At 44.9% G+C, this 20,196-nt stretch overlaps 3 protein-coding genes across 3 annotated transcripts in view; all 3 read right to left on the bottom strand.

The window, feature by feature from the left end:
• Positions 1-20,196, bottom strand: part of LOC307190011 (lysine-specific demethylase 4D-like) — a 72,174-nt gene that overhangs the window by 21,966 nt on the left and 30,012 nt on the right. The window lies entirely within an intron of this gene.
• Positions 7,858-9,073, bottom strand: LOC307190017 (lysine-specific demethylase 4D-like; the record flags this gene model as incomplete). The annotated part of the gene is made up of 1 exon (XM_079928756.1): positions 7,858-9,073. The coding sequence occupies one exon, from the start codon at positions 9,071-9,073 to the stop codon at positions 8,165-8,167; it is 909 nt and encodes a 302-aa protein (XP_079784882.1). The 3' UTR covers positions 7,858-8,164.
• LOC307190416 (uncharacterized protein) lies at positions 9,356-19,073 on the bottom strand (the record flags this gene model as incomplete). Its single annotated transcript, XM_079929578.1, has 5 exons — positions 9,356-9,491; positions 12,138-12,190; positions 12,753-12,874; positions 16,891-18,123; positions 18,963-19,073. The coding sequence occupies 5 exons, from the start codon at positions 19,071-19,073 to the stop codon at positions 9,469-9,471; spliced, it is 1,542 nt and encodes a 513-aa protein (XP_079785704.1). The 3' UTR covers positions 9,356-9,468.

The raw sequence follows: 20,196 nt of genomic DNA, 5'->3' as shown, positions 1-20,196 counted from the left end.
ATTTCAAGGAAATACGAACTCTCACCACCGAAAAGCCAAGCCCCAGGTACACGGGCCTGACAGATAGACTGCCAGCCAGCAGAGCTGGACACTGTGAACAGCAACCAGAGAAACAGAAACATTGGCCAAGAAGCCTGCACAGAGCCTTGTCACGTGTCCATAGTTGGAATGAAGACGGGAACGGCGGGGGCGGGAGAGAAGAATGTGTTCTCTCCGTGTCCCTCCATCCTTCCACTGGGCATTTCGAGAAAAAAACAAACAAACCCTCTCACTGGCACTTGCTGAAGAAACTAAACTCCCATCGACCCCTGCAGCCTAACTGCCCATGGACCAAAAGATAGATGGGTGGGTGTCAAGCATGACTGCACAGCAGTTCTAACATTTGTACTGCAGCCAATGGAGCTGGAATTTTGGGGTGGTGAGAGGATGGGGGGAGGATCTAGACATCAGTGTGTTTCCAGCACACCGGAGCAGTGCCTCTCCACCTTGAACATGCCCCTGACTCACCTGGGATCTAGTTTAACATGCAGACTCTGAGTCGTAGGTCTGCGGCCAAAGTCTGAGCTCCTGAACTTCACCGAAGTCAAAGGCAATGTCCGTGCTGTGAATCCTGGCCACGCTTTGATTGATAAGAAGCTACAGCCTTTTCCAAGAGGCACAGGAAAAGATGTTCAACATCGCTAATTATTAGAGAAATGCAAATCAAAACTACAGTGAGATATCACATCACACCAGTCAGAAAGGCTATCATCAAAAAACCCACATTTAATAAATGCTAGAGAGGGTGTGGAGAAAAAGGAACTCTCCTACATCGTTGGTGGGAAAGTAAATTGGTATAGTCACTGTGGAGAACAGTATGGACGTTCCTTAAAAAACTATAACTAGGGGGCTTCCCTGGTGGCGCAGTGGTTGAGAGTCCACCTGCCAACTCAGGGGACACAGGTTCATACCCTGGAGCGGGAGGATCCCACATGCCACAGAGCGGATGGCCCCGTGAGCCATGGCCACTGAGCCTGCGTGTCTGGAGCCTGTGCTCCGCAACGGGAGAGGCCACAACAGTGAGAGGCCTGCGTACCGCAAGAAAAAAAAAAAACTATAAATAGAGCAACCATATGATCCCACAATCACAGTACTGGGCATATATCCGGAGAAAAACATGGTCTGAAAGGATACATGCACCCTAATATTCACTGCAACACTGTTTACAATAGCCAAGACATGGAAGCAACCTAAATGTCCAACAACAGGGGAATGGATAAAGAAGATGTGGGACATATATACAATGGAATATTACTCAGCCATTAAAAAGAATGAAATAATGTCATTTGCAGCAACATGGATGGACCTAGAGATTGTCATAATGACTGAAGTAAGTCAGACAAAGACAAGTATTGTATGATATCGCTTATATGTGGAATCTAAAAAAAATGATACATATGAACATATTTACAAAACAGAAACAGACTTAGAGAACAAACGTACAGTTACTGGGGGGAATGTGGGAAGGGATAGTTAGGGAGTTTGGAATTAACACGTACACATTGCTATATTTAAAATGGATAACCAACAAGGACCTACTGCATAGCACAGGGAACTCTGTTCAATATTATCTAGCAACCTAAATGGGAAAAGAATTTGAAAACGAATAGATACATGTATATGCATAACTGAAACACTTTGCTGTGCACCTGGAACTAACACAACATTGTTGATCACCTATACTCCAATATAAAATAAAAAGTTAATAAAAAGGAAGAAGAAGCTAGAGTCTTTTCCTTTGTCATTCTCCTTTCAAGTACTTTAGCAGGGACAACCCCACGTCTGTCACCTCTAAGTCTGAAACTAATAATAGTAATGAATAATATTATTAAAGTAATACAAAATAAGTAATAATAATAACTTCAATAATGGCTGGACTTTGTTGTGTGCTTCTCGTCAAACACTGTGCTGAAATCACACTTTTTAAAAAAAAAATCTTCAACTAGATGTGAAATAATAGCTTGTTTTTCCTCAATCTAGTTACTACTCTAAGTCTCTTACTTATATTAAGTCAGTTGAGCTTCACAACCATACTATTGTTGTGAATTCTGTTATTATCATGTCCAGAAGCAGCCTGCCGAGGTCCCATGGTTTTATGAGCGCTGCCCTTGTGTTTGGACACAGGGTGTGTGCTGGGCCCCGCTGGCTCTCCCAGGAGCAGGGGCCTCGGAGTGCTAAGTCACTTGCCAGTCACCCTAGCAAAAGGCAGAGCTGGGCTTCCAATCTCCATCTGCCCGACTCTACAGACTGAGCTTCTGGATAGAAAAGTGCACGATGTATACAAATTGGAAGTCAGGGTTCTTGGCACATTGTAGACCCTCATAATATGGTAGCCACGTTTCCTGTCTCTAGCCTACTTGTTTTTACCTTTCTCCTAGAGTAGCCAGTGTGAACTGTAGACAAGCAGTTACGGGGGTGTCTTTATCCATTTGGGCTGCTATCACAAGATACCATACAGTGGGGGGATTGAGCACCATTTTCTTTTCACAGTTCTGGAGGCAGGAAGTCCAAGACTAGGGTACCAGCATGGTCAGGTTCTTGGTGGGGGTTCTCTTCCTGGTTTACGGACAGCCACCTTCTTGCTGCATTCTCACATGCTGAAGAGAATAATCTTCTCTCTTTTTAGAAGGGCATTAATCTCATTCATGAGGGCTCCACCCTGAAGATCTAATTATTTCCCAATGGCCCCGCCTGCAAATCCCTAACTGGAGATTAAGGTGTCAACATATGAACTTAAGGAGGACACATTCGGTCCATAGCAAGGGGGGAGATGGTGGGAAAACGGAATGGAACACAGGAAATGGCATTGAAATGACCAGGCTCCCTGAAGGAGCCAAGGAATATCAATGTCATGAGTGGAGGAAGGGAGGGATTTGACAGTAAGCCACACTCACTTCCTAGAGTGAAGCAATCAGTGGGAGCATTCAAAGCCATTCCCATCCCCCTGCACACGTGGTAAAAAAGGAATGCCCGGAGTAGCCATCATTCTCCCAAAAAGGTGACCTGTGCCCATTTGTCAGGTACGATTGAGAAAAGTGAACAAGAGAGCTGCCATGAGACCGAGAACAGACTGAAACAGCTCTGAGAGCCCCAAGAGTCTTTGGTCCTGAACTTGAGGCTGACTGTTCCCAGTAAAAGACACCTTTTCTCAGAGACTCTAAAACCAGCAGTTTGGGGGAGAGCCTGGCTATGGTTACGGTAGCTGGGAAGAAGCTGTGGCTTTGCGAAACTGCCTAGCTGCCTGTCTGTCTCCAAGCAGATCATAAACGTCATACTATGTTTCCTTAGCATGTAGGACCAGCCTGGCACGGTGAGGGTGCTTAATATTTGTGGAGTCAATGAATGAAGGTCTCATATTGGAATAAGACAAACAGAGATTATTATCTGGCTCTGTAAGTTATTTCAAACCCCAGCTTAGAACTGGATATCTTATTTTAAAAGACAATTAACATGAAAGCAATTATGCTGTAATAGGAATTATTTATTTATTTTAGGTGTTTCTTATGATACTAGCTCTTTTTTTCATTTCTATCGGTGGTTTCAAGTCATTCACTCAATCGACAATATTCATTGAGTCCTCACTAAACAGAGAAAGCCAAGAAAGATAATTATCTACTCTTCTAATCTGGTTCAATGCATGAGCTAAATCATAGGTTAATGAAGTACTCAGGGTCCTAGAGGGTCGTGTGTAAGTACAGTCAAGGTGATATACCACGAGAGAGCTGAGGTTAGGTCACCTGGTTACTAAGGAGTTTCTCAGGAAAAAGAAACTTATGCAATAGACCCTTGACATTCCCAGGGAATGGATCCTAAGCTCTTTCTTTGCAAATTCTTAATCCTAGCTCTTTCCTAAAAATTATCCGTCTCTGGCGCCAGGATTTCCCATGCATAGCCTCAAATTCTAAATCTATAGCCCGTTCAACTCTCACACCTCCTCTCTCCCCTGGTAGCTGGTTTTCCAGAGGATGTCTCCTGAAGTCTCCTGAGGAGATGCCTTCACTGCCCTCCACATTATGTGAATGTGGGCCTCAGCACAATTCCAAAATACTGACTGCATTGATTTGCTGCTGCTCATACATAGCAGAGATGGCTATTGTCAACTTAGTGAATGTCAGTGATCTGCTGGCTCTGTTAAAGTCCCACCTAATGCAATACAAGTCAGAAACGTGACATGTCAGCTGGTACAGCAGGAAACGAGAACATACAGACATTCCGCTCTCAGGATTTGCATCTGGTAGGAACGATAGAGCCATTTCCAGGGATGGCTGTGAATTATCCGTGCTTTCAAAGACTCTGTGGCCCCCAAATTTCTCCACCCCCAGGTCACCTAAAACACCAATGGCCCCAATCACACAGTGGGAGGAGTTTGCATTCACTGAGTTATGACATTTTATGCCTTCCCCCCGCCACAGCTCCCGCCGCCTCTCTCCTGCTCTCCAGCCACTTTGCTAATCTGTGAGCCCCTTAAGGGTGCCCCCACCGCAGGTATTTGCATGTGTTGTCCCTCTGCCTAGGGTGATGCTCTCACTCCCTTGTCCACAGTGCGCATTCGAAGACCACACTCCCAAGAGGCCACCCTCTCCGACACAGCAGTCCTGTCACTCTCTAACCCCTTACTCTGCTTTATTTTTTCTCCTAGCCCTTATGACTGCTTGACTTGTTATGTCTCTCTTTATAATGAGAATATAAGCTCCAGGAGAACTGAAACTTTGCCTTTTTCACTGTTGTGTCCCCAATTCCAAAAACAGTGCCTGGTACACGGTAAGTGCTTAGCAAACATGTGCTGAATGAATGAATTAAATAATAAGAGAGTGAGTGAACGAGCACTGAAATATATAGACACCATGTGAAGCTTTTGAGAAGAGGCTCTCTGAGAGATGGGACAAAGAAAAGATGCTCTCTGAGGTCTACAGGCCTGGACGTAGCTCTTTTTTAGGCAGAGGGGCCTGAACATTTAGGGCACGAGGATACTGGATGCCAGGATCCTAGAAAAATCCAGAAACCCGGCCACACAAATGTTGCATTTTCATTGAGTGGCACCTCCAACATGTTACCCATGCCCAACAGGGCTCAGTTCTGCCCTTCCTCTGTCCTCCCTGAAACTGCTTATCCCCCTAACCCCCACCACTTGCTGAGGAACCGTGAGAAGGGTCTTACTGTTACCCTGTAATCACTGCAGTTCAATGACAAGGAGCTTGGGAGGAATTTCAGTTTGAGCAGCTGGTGAGCAGAGCGGGATGGGCAAGGGCTGCTCCTCACCAGGATCTGTTCAACTCAGATCAGTGTCCATTCCACTTATCTCGGTAGCCAATTCCTACCAACTGTTTGTGCTTTCCTATTTAAAGTGATGAAATGTAACACAAACATTGGGGCAAAAAGCGACTTCAAGGCCCATATATGGTCACAATCTAACGACATAAATATCATGGTGAAGTTATTTCCAAATATCTGGAAAGGAATCCTTACACACACGGAAACTGAATTGGTGTAATTGTTAATGTCTACGAATAATTCATTGTGGCCAGGTAGTCAGACAGATCCATAACTGACCTTTTATACAAATCTTACAGGAGTCCCAAGACCCGAACTCCAACCTCTATGGGATACGTTTAAGTACAGGTTCTAATGTCCATCTTACAACTTTGGGCTCCTAAGTAATAGTGATAATAGGTAATATTTATTTAGTACAAATTATGTTTGCCCTGATCTGAACTTGTTATGTGCAAACTCTAGCAGAGGTGCAATGTGGCCAAGAGCTCACTTTTCCTAAACTGGCAAGTGGAGAGCCATCGAAACCTGATTTGTTGAAAGACTACTAAACAAGCTGGGGTAGGAGTCTGAATAAAGGCTGGGTCCTCTGGCTCTTGACTGATTGTGAAATCTTTACCTTGACTTTGTAACACTGCAACAAGGACAAATACGACAAGGAGTGGAATTTCCAAATGGATATGTGTGACCTTTTGTGCAAACATGCAGTAGATCATGAGCAAAAAAAAGTATCAGTTTTCTACCGGTAAAAATAATTGGCAGGGCTTCCCTGGTGGCGCAGTGGTTGAGAGTCTGCCTGCCGATACAGGGGACACAGGTTCGTGCCCCGGTCCAGGAAGATCCCACATGCCGCGGAGCGGCTGGGTCCATGAGCCATGGCCGCTGAGCCTGCGCGTCTGGAGCCTGTGCTCCTCAACCGGAGAGGCCAAAGCAGTGAGAGGCCCGCGTACCGCAAAAAAAAAAAAAAAAAAATATTAGCACTTTCTTCCAAAACTAAGTATAGTCTCACCATACAATCCAGCAGTCACACTCTTTGTATTTACTCAGATGAGCTGAAAACTTACATCCACACCAAAACCTGCACACAAAGGTTTATAGCAGTTGGATTCATAATTGCAGAAAAAATTGGAAGCAACCAAGATGTCCTTCAGCACGTGAGTGGATAAATAAAGGGTCATACATCATACAATGGAATATTATTCACCAATGCAAGGAAATGAGCTATAAAACCACTAAACGTGGAGGAAACTTAAAGGCATATTACTATGTGAAAGAAATCATCTGGAAAAGACAAAGCTATGGAAGCGGTAAAATGATCAGTGGTTGTCAGGGGGGAGGGGGGATGATTAGGCAGAGCACAGAGGATTTTTAGGCAATGACTCTATTCTGTATGGTATTGTAAGCGTAGATACATGTCATTATACATTGGTCAAATCCATAGACTGTACAACGCCAAGAGTGAATAAATTAAACTAAGGACTCTGGGTGATAATGAGGTGTCAGTGCAGGTTCTTCGATTGTAACAAATGTTCCTTTCTGGTGTGGATGCTGGTGGAGGAGCCTGGGAACGAGTATGTTGGAATCCTCTGTATTTTTCACTTAGTTTTGTTGCGAAGTACTCTGCAAATTAAAGTCTATTAATTAAAAGAAAAGTAACGTGTAAGCCTGGGGGTGTGGTGAGGAAAACAGTAGAACTGAGCATCAGAGAAAGAATACGAGCGGATGTCCTAGGCATTGGGCTGGCCCTAGAGGCCAGGAGAGTGTCTGAATGCACATCAAATTAACTGAGCACCTCTTACATGCCTGTCACATTTACATCCCCAGTATCTTCACAAAATTCTCGCACTGTAATTCTGGCTCAGAGAATATCAATGATTTGTTTGCTGAAGGTCCCACGACTAGAAAGTAGCAAAGCGCAGGTTTGAATGCCATTTCTGCTGACTCTAAGTCCAGTTCTCCCCTCTAAGTAACTGCTGGAAAGCTCAAAGCAGTGACTACCGAAAAGTTTGCTTTACAAAAGACATCACGCTTCAGGTTCAACTTTGAACATACGCATACAGAGGGGGTCCATGGATGGACTAACTTTGTGGATGGAGGGACAACACAAAACCACATCAACAGCATCACATTTATTTACTTCACCATTAAAAGAAAAATAAGAGGCTGCAGGGGAGGTGATAGGGAAGGAGAACTGAATAGAGAATTGTTATTACTATCCAGAGTAATAGCCTTTCTGGCATTTCCCATACCAAGGACAAAACTTCATAATGGACAGAGTCAGCTTCCCCTGGGGGTCACCCTCTCTTCCATGATGGGGAAGGAAAGCTTCTGCAGCTCTGGAGAGGGGCCCGGGAAGGGGGCCTCACAGTCTGGTGACAATGCAGACCTCCCCAAGTCTCCTTTCTTCTCTACAGTGCATGCCAGGGACACGGCCCATCTTCCTCACCTCTTCATGCCCACACTCATCTTATTGTTCCATCTCCAAGCCTGGCTGGAAAGGAAGATAAAGCCTCCCCACCTTCCTATTTCCGTGCTGCTCCAAGAAAACAAAGTCTGCATTCCATATTGCTTCAGGAAACAGAAGACACACACACACACACACACACACACACACACACACACACACACAATTTCAGTACCTTACAGGTCTCTGGTCTTAATGTTACTATTCTAACATCCAACTCCCTTCGCAGCTGGTAATTATAGGTCCCTTTTATAGGACATTCCAATTAGGTCCCTAATTTATAGGTCCCTTTTAGAGTCCCCACCCAACCACCCATTTTTAATATCCTAAAGGTGCTCACCTGAAATCTCCCCCTTATTCTGACGAAGATCTTTCCAAAGGCCATGCAGAGCCCTATTCCCAGGCCACTTTGCCATAATCGATCCAGCGCTGGGTGGCAAAATTGATGGCTTCCGCCCAGTTGAAGCCAGAGTGGTAGCCATAGGGAAACGTCACTATGAACTCTCCAGCCTCCTGAGTGACCCGACCGAAGGGGATGCCGTTGTCCTTGAGGACCGTGGGCGAGATGACAGCCACCCTGTGCCGCAGGAAGGCCTCACAGCCCAGCAAGCTGCCTGGGAAAAGCTCCCTGGCCAGGCGTTCCAGGCGCCGGCCGTGCTCCGGGGGCACCGCGTACCAAGTCTTGGGCTCCCCAAAGTGCAGGTAGCTGATGCTGTAAAGGTCCACGTCCTCTGTGTGCCAGGTGAAGGCGGTCTTCCACATGCCAAAGTAAAGGTAGGGGGTGTTGACGCCTTTGATGACCACTCCGCACTCCTGATCCAGCTGGTCCTGAATGGTTCCCAGGTGTCCAAGGTTCCACTGCTTCAGGATTTTATCGAATAAGGAGCCACTGACGTCCGCACCATATACTGGTGAATCATAGGGACGTGTTTTCCAATATTTTCGCTCCAAATCCTGAAAATCAGAATAGAATGGAGTCTGGTGTCTTTCACTGTTTGTTAAGCGGCGATACTCGCTCATGGTCATGGCTTTCTTCTTTTTGTGGTGCTGAGTAAACACACCTGCCTGCCCAGTGGTCACCTGCTGGAGAGGAGCGGCTATTAAGATGTCATCGATATCACTGTACGTCTGTTTGGCTTTCCATCTTTTCGGTGGAATTACCTTGGCTAGGCCAGCTCGGTGTGCACCTTGCCACTCGATGTAAACAATATGTTTGCTGAAATCTTCAAATTCTTCCATAGTTGGGTGGAGGATCGTAATCTTACAACTTGGGTTCTGGCTCCCAAAGTGCTTAGACTGCATGGCGGCAACAGAATAAGCAACGGACTGCCAGCTTCTTAGGTATGCTTTGGATACCTGAGAATGCTGGGGAGTAACCTCTTCCCTATACTTCCTTTATTTTTAAAGAAGTTTTGATAGAGCTGAGAGGCAGGAACTCAGACTTGAACTTTTAAACAAACGAGGTGGTATCTTCTCCAGGCTTGTCAACCCACTAGAAGGACTCCACTCTTGTCAGCATTGTGGAGCCAAAGGAAATCCAGTATTTCCCAGAGGAGACGGCTCTCTGAGCCAAGTCCTGCCTCAGCCTGCAGCTCTGTGAGTTTCCTCTGTTGGGGGTATAAGTGCCTGAGACCTCTCCAGATTCCCAGGCTTGAGCGCATGGGTGGCTTCTCACCTCACTGTAGCAGAAAGTCTCTTCATGGAAGTTTCCAAGCCAAACCTAAAGAAAGTACAAAATATTGAAAATAAGTGGATGACAAAACAAACTGATTTAACATCAAGTAAAAGAAAACTGTATAGCAATCTTAATTTCAAAGTTTGAATTTAAGGGCAAAAAGTACACTCTTTTGGTAGGCACGTAAACTGGTGAAGCTATGGTGCATACTATGGAAAACAGTATGGAGGTTCCTCAAAAATTGTAAATAGAACCACCATATGATGCTGCAGTCTCACTTCTGGGTATATAGCTAAAGGAAATAAAAACAGAATATCAAGGAGATCTCTGCCCTCCCACATTCACATTGGATAAGATATGGAAACAACCAACATGTCCAGCGATGGCTGAATGGATACAGAAGATGTGGTACATAGATACAATGCAATACTACTCAGCCATAAAAAGAATGAAATTTTGTCATTCGCAACAATGTGGTTGGTCTTGGAGGGTATTATGTCCAGTAAAATAAGACAGAGAAAGACAAATATGGCATGGTATCACTTATATGTGGAATGTTAAAAAAAAAAAAAAGAGTAAAACTTACAGGACCAGAGTAGAAAAGTGGTTGCGGGGGAGGACAGGGAAGGGAGGGTAAAAGGGTACACAGTTAATAAAGTCTCAGGAGCTAATGTTAACCATGGTGATTATAGTTGATAACAATGTGATGTATAGTTGAAATTTTCCAGAAGAGTAGGATTTAAATGTTCTTACCAAAGAAAGTAAATATATGAAGGAAATGTGTTAATTAACTAGATGGGGGGAATCCTTTCACAATGTATATCAAATCACCACAAAGTTGACTGAATATTTTACAATTTTAAAAGTCAATTATACAGCAATCAAGCTGAAATTTAAAAATAAAGAATTAGGACAAATCATAAGACAGAAAAAGAGGAATATCTAACTGAACAGTAAGGACATTAAGCAAGCTTGAAAAGAAAGGAGTTAAGCACTCAACTCAAGAAATTAGATGGCTTAACCCAAAAGATAAATTAGGGAACGGAAAACAATGATATAAGCTGAAACAATTACAAAAGAAAACATAACACCCAATAGAAATGATGACTGAAACCAAAATGCAACTTGTAGACCATTAAAAGTGTAAAAACATAAGCATAAGAGAATAGAGAGAAAAGTACAAGCATATCACGTTATAATAAAACAGGGGACGCAGATAAAAATCTACCATTATACAAAGAATGCCTATGTAAACAAAAGCAGGAAAAAAGTACACAACACAAATAGACACATCCTTAACAAGCATTATCCTTAACGTGTAAATACTTGAAACATTCTAATTAAAATCTAATCACTAATTTGCATTGATAGACAAATTATTAGAAATATAGGGTTCACTCAAAATGGGAGAAAATATTTGCAAATGAAGCAACTGACAAAGGATTGATCTCCAAAATTTACAAGCAGCTCATGCAGCTCAACATTATAAAAACAAACAAAAATGGACAGAAGACCTAAATAGACATTTCTCCAAAGAAGATATACAGATTGCCAGCAGACACATGAAAGAATGCTGAACATCGTTTATCATTAGAGAAATGCCGATCAAAGCTACACTGAGATATCATCCCACACCGGTCAGAATGGCCATCATCAAAAAATCTACAAACAGTAAATGCTGGAGAGGGTGTAGAGAAAAGGGAACCCTCTTGTACTATTGGTGAGAATGTAAATTGATACAGCCACATGGAGAACAGTATGGTCGTTCCTTACAAAACTAAAAATAGAACTACCATACGACCCAGCAATCCCACTACTGGGCATATACCCTGAGAAAACCATAATTCAAAAAGAGTCATGTACCAAAATGTTCATTGCATTTCTATTTACAATAGCCAGGACATGGAAGCAACCAAAGTGTCCATCAACAGGATGAATGGATAAAGAAGATTTGGCACATATATACAATGGAATATTACTCAGCCATTGAAAGGAATGAAACTGAGTTATTTGTAGTGAGGTGGACGGACCTAGAGCCTGTCATATAGAGTGAAGTAAGTCAGAAAGAGAAAAACAAATACCGTATGCTAACACATATATATGGAATCTAAAAAAAAAAAATTGTCATGAAGCACCTAGGGGCAAGATGGGAATAAAGATGCAGACCTACTAGAGAATGGACTTGAGGATATGGGAGGGGGAAGGGTAACCTGGGACAAAGTGAGAGAGTGGCACGGACATATATACGCTCCCAAATGTAAAATAGATAGCTAGTGGGCACCAGCCACATAGCACAGGGAGATCAGCTCGGTGCTTTGTGATCACCTAGAGGGGCAGGATAGGGAGGGTGGGAGGGAGGCAGTTGCAAGAGAGAATAGATAGGGGCACATATGTATAACTGATTCACTTTGTTATAAAGCAGAAACTAACACACCATTCTAAAGCAATTATACTCCAAGAAAGATGTTAAAAGAAAAAAAAGAAATATTGGGTTCAACCAAGTTTCTAGACACTGATTAGCAAACAAAATCTATAGATCCCATACACCAGTTAACAATCAATTATAAAGTGAAAGAGTAAAATGGTTTTAATCCCTTTACTAACAGAAATACATGGCCCCAATGAAGAAATCTAAAAATGATATGCATGCAATGCTTGTACTTTAAATGCATAAATAAATGTGAATTTTACCAGGGGAAGAAAGTTGCTTTCTCGTATAAAGTGTCATCCTTTTCATCCTTATGCTTTAAAAAAAAAAAAAAAGGCCAAAAAAGTGCTTGCCTTCTGCCAGTCTAAAATCTTAATTCCAAATGATGATACACAGGACCCAGAAAATGGTTTCCTTGAAGGATTCAGCCTCTGAATGAAACAGGCTGTGTCAAAGGCTGGCTATATATGTCCCACACCAATTTCAATTCAATCAGTACCACCCCAAATCTAATACCCTCATATCCAATCAAAATCTCTAATTTGATCCCACACATTTTTCAAGTCCCTTCCAATTGACACACTCCTTACCCACTTCTAGAAACCCTCTCATTCCCATTAGATCGCAGTTCACTAAATGAGGTGCTTTTTCCTGAAAATCTTTATGATTTTTACCAAGAAAATATTAAGAAAACAATTAACTTCACAAGTTGGAAAACAGTTTAAAAATAAAAACTCAAAAAAGGATATCCAAATGTATAGTACCCTCTCTCTCGCTCTCTCTCTATATATGCATAAATAGTTTCATTTTTTAAAACTTCTGGTAGGAAAATAACTGTTTTGCTCATAAGCACAAATTACAGAAATAAAGTGACCTACCTTCTACCAACAAAATCCTGATTCCAGTTGGAGATATTCAAGGACCCAGAGAGAGAGACAGTGTTCTCTGGGCAGCTGGCCTCCAAATGCAGACCCATGTCCTGATGGCTTTGGCTTTCTACCTGGGCAAAGGTATAATTTGATCAGCACCAGTCAACGGTAATTGCTCTCATTGGTCAGCCCACTTTGCGCACTTTTGATTTTTTAAACCAATCTTACAGAGAAATAAGGGGTTGAAAATAAAAGAAGTGGGAAAGTCAAACCAAGCAAATATTAAACAAAAGAAACCTGGTCTAGCAGCAATTAATATCGAATGTATTTATAAGGTAAAAGAAGGGCACCTTATAGTTATGAAAAAGAAAAACTCGTGGGAAAGATTACAATGATGCACTTTACGCACCTAGACACATAGCACTGAGACATAGAACACAAAGACTGAGAATTATAAGGTAAAACTGACATATTTGCAATCATGGTGTGAGGTTTTTTGTTTTTTTTTTCAAACACCGTTCTTCCAGAAACTGATACATGAGGAGAGAAGAAAATAATGTTATAAAAGTTTAAACAATTAAGTTAAAAACTTTGATTATATTTCTTACAGCAACCACATAGCAAAATGCTTTTCAACACATATAAAACATTTACAAAAATTTACCGCTGTTAAGACCACATAATAAATCTCAATGAAAATTCCTTAGAATCAACGTATTGAGTACCATCTTGATCAATCTATTATTTCAATCATGAAATAAAATTGAAAGTCAATAATGAAAAAAGGGAACACCACCATATTTATTTAAAAATGAATATCCACATAACATCTACAACAATATCCATATAATAGCTAAAAATCTATTGATTTTTATGTTGTCTGCAAGTAGTTAGTAAAAACTAAACCAAAATACCTCAGAATTATTTGAAAGATAAAAATGATAAAACAATTCAAAAAACAAAAGGGAAAACAACTATATACAAAAATATAAATGATTAATAAAATAGAAGTCTGTAACTTAAAAAATAAAATAAAGGAAGAACCGGTTAATAAATTATATAGTACTCCTTGCTACAGGAAGAGAGTGCTCCCTGGGTGTGAGAAGCTGGTGCAGAGTGGCAAGTGGTGATGGGACTCGGGGAGGGGTAGTCATTTTATAGAGGTGGACCCTGCCAAACACCATTTTAACCAGGTCAACATCAAGAGTCATAAAGTGGGAATTCCCTGGCAGTCCAGTGGTTAGCACTCTGCGCTTTCACTGCCAAGGGCCCAGGTTTGATCCCTGGCCAGGGAACTAAGATCCACAAACTGCGAGGCGTGGCCAAAAAAAAAAAAGCCATAAATTACTTTGATAGTATATGTCCTTGATATGATGTGACTAAAATGTGACAAAATTCCCTCCGTAATCTTCCTCCAAAAAAAACCAGAGAAACCCAAGATAATCATAAGAAAAGCATCAAATTCCAATAGAGGGGCATCCTACAATATATCTGACCAGTATTCCCCCAGATTGTCAGGTTTCTATACAAACTTTTGGTCAAAAACAAGGAAAGTCCGAGAATCTGTTACAGCCAAGAGAAACCTAAGGAGACATGAAAACTAAATGTACTTTGATATTTTACATGAGATCTTGGAACAGAAAAGGACATTGGGTAAAAGGTGAGGAAATCTGAACCAATGATAGCCTTTAGTAGACAATAACATATTGACATTTGTTCATTAATTGTCATCAATATACCATGGGAATTAAGATGTTACTAATAGGGGGACATGGGAGTGGGCGGGTCAATACTCCCTGATCCACGTGCTCAATGCTTTGTAAATCTAAAACTGCCCAAAAATTTAGGTATTACTAAATATAATATTGTAAATAAACAGGAGAAGGCATCAATAAACAATATTAGAATGGAAAAAATTGAAACATAATCTGAGTTTTGGAAACAGTCTACCATACAGCACATTATAAACCAAATGATTCTATGAACCACTATGTGACATAATCTTTTAGAGCACTTTTTAAAATATTTTAAATTATGAAATATAAAGTGTTCACAGAAATTTATAAAGCATATATGTACACTTCAACAAATAACTATAGAGTGAGCAGAAGTGGAACCACTACCCAGGTCAAGAAATGCAACATTGCCAGGCACCTGGCTGCCTGACTTGTGCTCTTTTGCCCAGATTACAGCCCCTTCTGCCTCCTGGACTGACCTTATCCTAACTATTCACATAGTAATTTTGGTAAACATTATAAAATTAAAACTCTGTCCATTTTTGAAAAATTTATATAACCTTGAAGAAACACAATTGTATTTATGTGCGTTAGCGTATTTTTGGTGTAGTTTTTCATCACTTACGCCCTTGCATGCAGCTGGACTTATCTGTTTCAGTGCTGTAAAGTATTCAACCATATAAACTTTCTACTGTTGATGGGGCTTTGGGTTGCTTCCACTTTGGGCCTCTCACAAACAGCGTTGCTCTGAAAATTCTCTGACGTGTATACTGGCCATAGAATACGTAAACTTAAACTTGCCAAAAATTTTCAACACATTTTACCAGTTTACGCACTAGCTGCACGCAAGGGTGCTCATCACCCTTCACTTCTGCAAACCTTTGGTGATTTTCTACCTTTTCAGTTTTAGCCGATCAGGTGAGGGCACAGGGGTACCTCATACTGATTTGCATTTACTTGGTTACTAATAGGGGTGAACCAATTTTCCTGATGATTATTGGCTGATTGGAGGTGCTCCTGCAGGAAGTGCCTCATCAAGTATTTTGTCCATTTTTCTGCCAGGTTGTCTGTCTTGGTGGTAGTTATATGTTCTGCTTATTAGTTCTTTACTGGGTATGAGTAACACGATATCTGTTCTCACTCTTTGATTTGTCTTTTCACTCTCTTTTTCATTTTTTTTTTTTTTTTTGATCAACAGAAGTTTCTCTGTACCTCTAACAGAATATTATTAAAAATAGCTAATATTGGGTTTCCCTGGTGGCGCAGTGGTTGAGAGTCCGCCTGCCGATGCAGGGGACACGGGTTCGTGCCCCGGTCTGGGAAGATTCCACATGCCCCGGAGCGGCTAGGCCCGTGAGCCATGGCCGCTGAGCCTGCGCGTCCGGAGATTGTGCTCCACAATGGGAGAGGCCACAACAGTGATAGGCCCGCGTACCGCAAAAAAAAAAAAAAAAAAAAAAAAATCTAATATTGAGTGATCCATTTGGTGATGTCCCGCTCTCCTGGCCCGGGCCTAAGTTACGCCAGACAAGGGACGGACATTCTTGGCAAACGGGACCACTCTTCTTGTTCTGTCCGCGGGCCCATCTCTTGTCACGCCCTCCCGGCCTGTCGAGGGGTGTGTGGAAGGCAGGGGTGGTGGTCTCCGGCCCTGACCCTCGGTCTCCCGCACCCTGCCTCACGGTGTGGGCGGGGCCGTGGTCCTGGGACGCAGAAGACACTCTAGCTTCACCTCACTGGCCTGGGCCTCCTGAGCGGTCCTCTCCGCGTTGGTGGGGGGCCCTCCTGCCGCTGCGCTGCGCGCCCCTGCCGGCGCGTGAGCGTGCCTTGCTTGGTCCTCTGTGGTGCCCCTGGAGCGCTCCAGGTCGTCCCTCAGGTGCCCGAGGCCAAGCGGTGGTGTCGTTCCCTTTTCCCAGCGTGCTCCTCGGGGTCCCCGCCGCGGTGGTGTGTCCCGTGAGTGGCTCTCTTGGGGGAATCGAGACGGTAAAGGGAGGCGTGCCTCTGTTTCTCTCCCTCGGTGGGGGACAGGTGCCGCCTCGTCGCCGTCGTCCTCCCACGGTATGCTGTTGGGGGCACTGACTGTGGCCAGGTGAACGCCACGTGTGCCGCCACCACTTGTGGGGGGGCGGGGAAAGCACGCGGGCGTGGGTGCGATCGTGTTGGGCCCGGGCCTGTGAGAAGGGGGTCTGTCGCGCTTCTCGGGCGCGCTCCCTCCTTCCGGAGCCCGATGGACATGCCTGGGGGCGGCAGAGGTTGTGCCCCCGGCTGTGGCCGCGAACGCTCCTGTGGGCCGTGTGCTTACCCATACTGCTGACCCCCCCGCCCACCCCGCGCCCAGTCGTGGACTTGGCGGCTCGTGGAGCGCCTCCGTGGGCCCAAAGGAGAGAGACGATGGAAAGGGGATAACGCACCATAGGTGACAAAGCCTTCTCTAGCAATCCGAGAGGGAGCCTTGGGGTACCGGACCCCCAGCCGCTGCCCCTCCCAAGCGTGCAGTGGTCACGGTGACGACTGCCAGAGCACGTGGGCAGAACCCCTCGCCTTCGCGGGAGGGCTTGCGCCGGCCCAGCGGTGTGGCCGAGCGCCGTTCTTTGCGTACCGCGGGCCGCGCCTCCCCCCTCTGACTCGGGGGAGGGTCGCGCTAGGCCAGCGTCCGGCGCGGGGGCGCGGGGGCGCGTGCGCGTGTGCGTGCGCGTGCGGTGACCCCGGTGGCGAGCCCAAGGGGGCGGGGACGCCCGGATGTCCCGGTTCCCGAGTCCCGCAGCCCCGAGGAGCCCGTCGCGCCTGCCCTCACCGCGAGTCGCAGCCGTTGGCGGTGTGTGGGCACGGTGCGCGTCGCCTCGCTCGGGAGCGTTTCCCTGGGGCGCGAGCCCCGGGGGTCGGACTTCGATGACGGCGGATCTGGCGAGGACGGAGAGGTTGAGTTTGGGTGGACGGGTCCCTCCGTGCCACGCGGGGGGACCGTCGCACGCGGGCCCTGGCGGCGGGGCCGCGTCGTGGGAGGCCCCAGGGTGGCTGGGGCAGGCCGGCGTCTCAGGCGTCGTGGGACCTCCCTCTTGTGTGTGGCGGTGGGACCCCGCGCTTGTTTTCCTGTTGGCCCGGTCGTGTCTCGGCTCTTTCTCTCCCTGGGCAGCGCCCCGCGCCCCTGCCCCGCGGCCCTCGCCGTGTGTGCGTGCCGCCACCTCCCGGTCGCCGCCGGCCCTCACCCGCCCCGACTCCTCCGCGCCTCCTTCCCCGTCTGGGACCGAGTCGGCCTCGTCCACGTGAGGGTGTCGCCCCCCTGGCCGCCTCGGCCAGCGGCGTCCCCGGGTGGAGTGCTCACGGTTCCCGAGGCGGGGGAGTCGGGCCCGGCGGAGGTGTGTGTGGGACCGGCGTGGCGGCCGGTGTGCGCGCGGGAGAGTGTTGTCGCGGGCCGGCCGCGGCTCGTGGGTGTTTGGCGGTGGTGGTCCCGAGCCTTGCGACGGGGGCCCCTGGCGGGGGGTCCGAGGAGGCCAGTCTGCGTCCTGGGTGCTGCGGGACCGCCCCTGCGCTGGAGGCCTCTGGCGGTGAGACGCCGTGTGGAGCCCTGGCGGCCGAATCGCGTCCTGGCCCTTAGGATGGCTCCCGGGACCCCTCGCGTCGGCGCAAAATAAAAAAAAAAAAAGCTAATATATGATGACTATCTAATGCCAGACACTGTTCAATGCACTCTGAAAAGAAGAATTTATTTATGCCTTATCTTCATAGTGACCCTATAAGGGAAATCCTATGAACCCTATTTCTCATATGAGGAAACCGCATCAAGGAGATATTAAGAAACTTGCTCAAGGTGACAGATCTAGTAAGTAGGGAAGTATTCAAGCAAGAATCTCCAAGATGATTCCTTAAAAGAAGAACAAAGAGGGGTGACTTCTCCTCCACCGAACTGTGATATTTGAGCCGCAATGGACAAATATATCTACGTACAGAATAGAGAGGCCAGACACAGACACATGGATCGGTATGTGGGAGTCTGCCTATGACGGAGGTAGTGTACCAAACCAATGGGCAAGGATGGGCTATTCAATATGTGGTAGTGGCATTCGCACTATTGGGGGGGGTAGAATTGGAGCTTGACCGCATACCACTTACATAAATAAATTTGAGGTGCATTAAAGACGGATACAACATAGAATTTTAAGAGAAAATATTGAAGAATGTCTTTATGAACTCAGGGTGGAACAATGTCTTAGAGAACCAAAAGCACCATGATGGGAATGTCGGATATATTTAAATGATTCCAGAGTAATGACTGTAATGGTTAATTTCACATGTAGACTGGGCTAAGAGATGCCCAGATAGCTGGTAAAGCATTACTTCTGTGTGTTGTGCATGGCTGTTCCGGGAAGAGATTAGCACTTGCATCAGTAGACGGAGTAATGATCGCCTTCACCACTGCAGCTGGGATCACCCAAACCACTGAGAGCCCAAATGCAACAAAAGAGCAGCGGAAGGGTGAATTTACTCTCTGCTTGAGCAGAGGCATCCGTCTTCTCTTGCTTTGGGACATCTGACATGGGCACTCCTGGTTCCCAGGCTTTCGAACCCAGACCCAGCCATATTCCCCGCTCTCCATCTTGCAGACGGCCCATCTGACAGATCGTGGGATTCCTCAGCCTCCATAACCAAATGAATGAGTTCCCCTACTAAGAGCTATACATATATCTCCTATGGGTTCTATTACTGTGAAGAACCCTGACTAATACAATGACGTCAAAAATTTAAAGAAATTACAGTCTAGGAGAAGTTTGTCATCATACATGAAATAGACAATGAATTAGTATTCTGAATATCACATAACTTCTACATTAACAGCAACAAAAAATAGTCAAACCAAAAAAAGTAGGCAGAGCTTTAGAATAGGTAACTCAGAAAAGAGGAAATCCAAATGGCCAGTAAATACAAGAAGATGTGCAGGATCCCTAGCAATCAGAGAAGCTATTCTCTGCCCATTTTGATTAGGTCTGACAATATAAAAAAGTGGGTCAAGATATGGAGAAAGCAGAACTCTCCCACACTGCCAATAGAGGTGGAAATTGGAGGGCAAGCTGGCTTTGCCTAAAAAGTTAAAAGTGAACCTAAATATAACCCAGAAATCCTATATACAAAGCTGTTCTCTAAAGCATTGTTTCAAATAACAAAGACTTGGAAATGACCCTATTGTCCATCATCAGCAGAGTGAACAAAATAAAATAAATTATACAGATCTAGTTGACTTTGTTGAGCTGACTAGGAACTATAGATATGAAAGTCTTTAGATCTTATAACTGTAATATTTACTTTTCTAAAATGTGATGGTGGGGGTAAGTTGTTAAAACCACACGACATACTACTTTCGGTTTCATAGCCTTTTGTCTACAAACTTGACGAATATACACTGGACTCGTGATTGTTATTTTTCAGAAGTGGAGAGAGGCCTAGGAGAGATCGTGGCAGTGAGAACAAAGGTGGCTCTTATCCTTGCCTCTATGTAATTGTCGTTGTCAATGTCCCTTGCTTTTCCAAGATTAAGTATAGCAAAAACTTACTGGACATGGAAGAACAGCTGGATTTGGGCATCTTTTCCTGAGAAGAGTGGTGCAGACTGTGAGTATCCAAACTGAGTGTGCCGGTTGACTTGAAATAAAATAGAATTTTCAATAGAATTGTTTGATGAACCCCCTTCATTACCACCCCCAGCTCCTGATCCTTTCAAGAAG

Source organism: Stenella coeruleoalba (genome assembly GCF_951394435.1).
Source record: "Stenella coeruleoalba genome assembly, chromosome: 8".
Taxonomy (NCBI): Eukaryota; Metazoa; Chordata; class Mammalia; order Artiodactyla; family Delphinidae; genus Stenella; species Stenella coeruleoalba.
The sequence above is the reverse complement of the archived record's forward strand: the minus strand, read 5'-3'. Positions and strand labels throughout refer to the sequence as shown.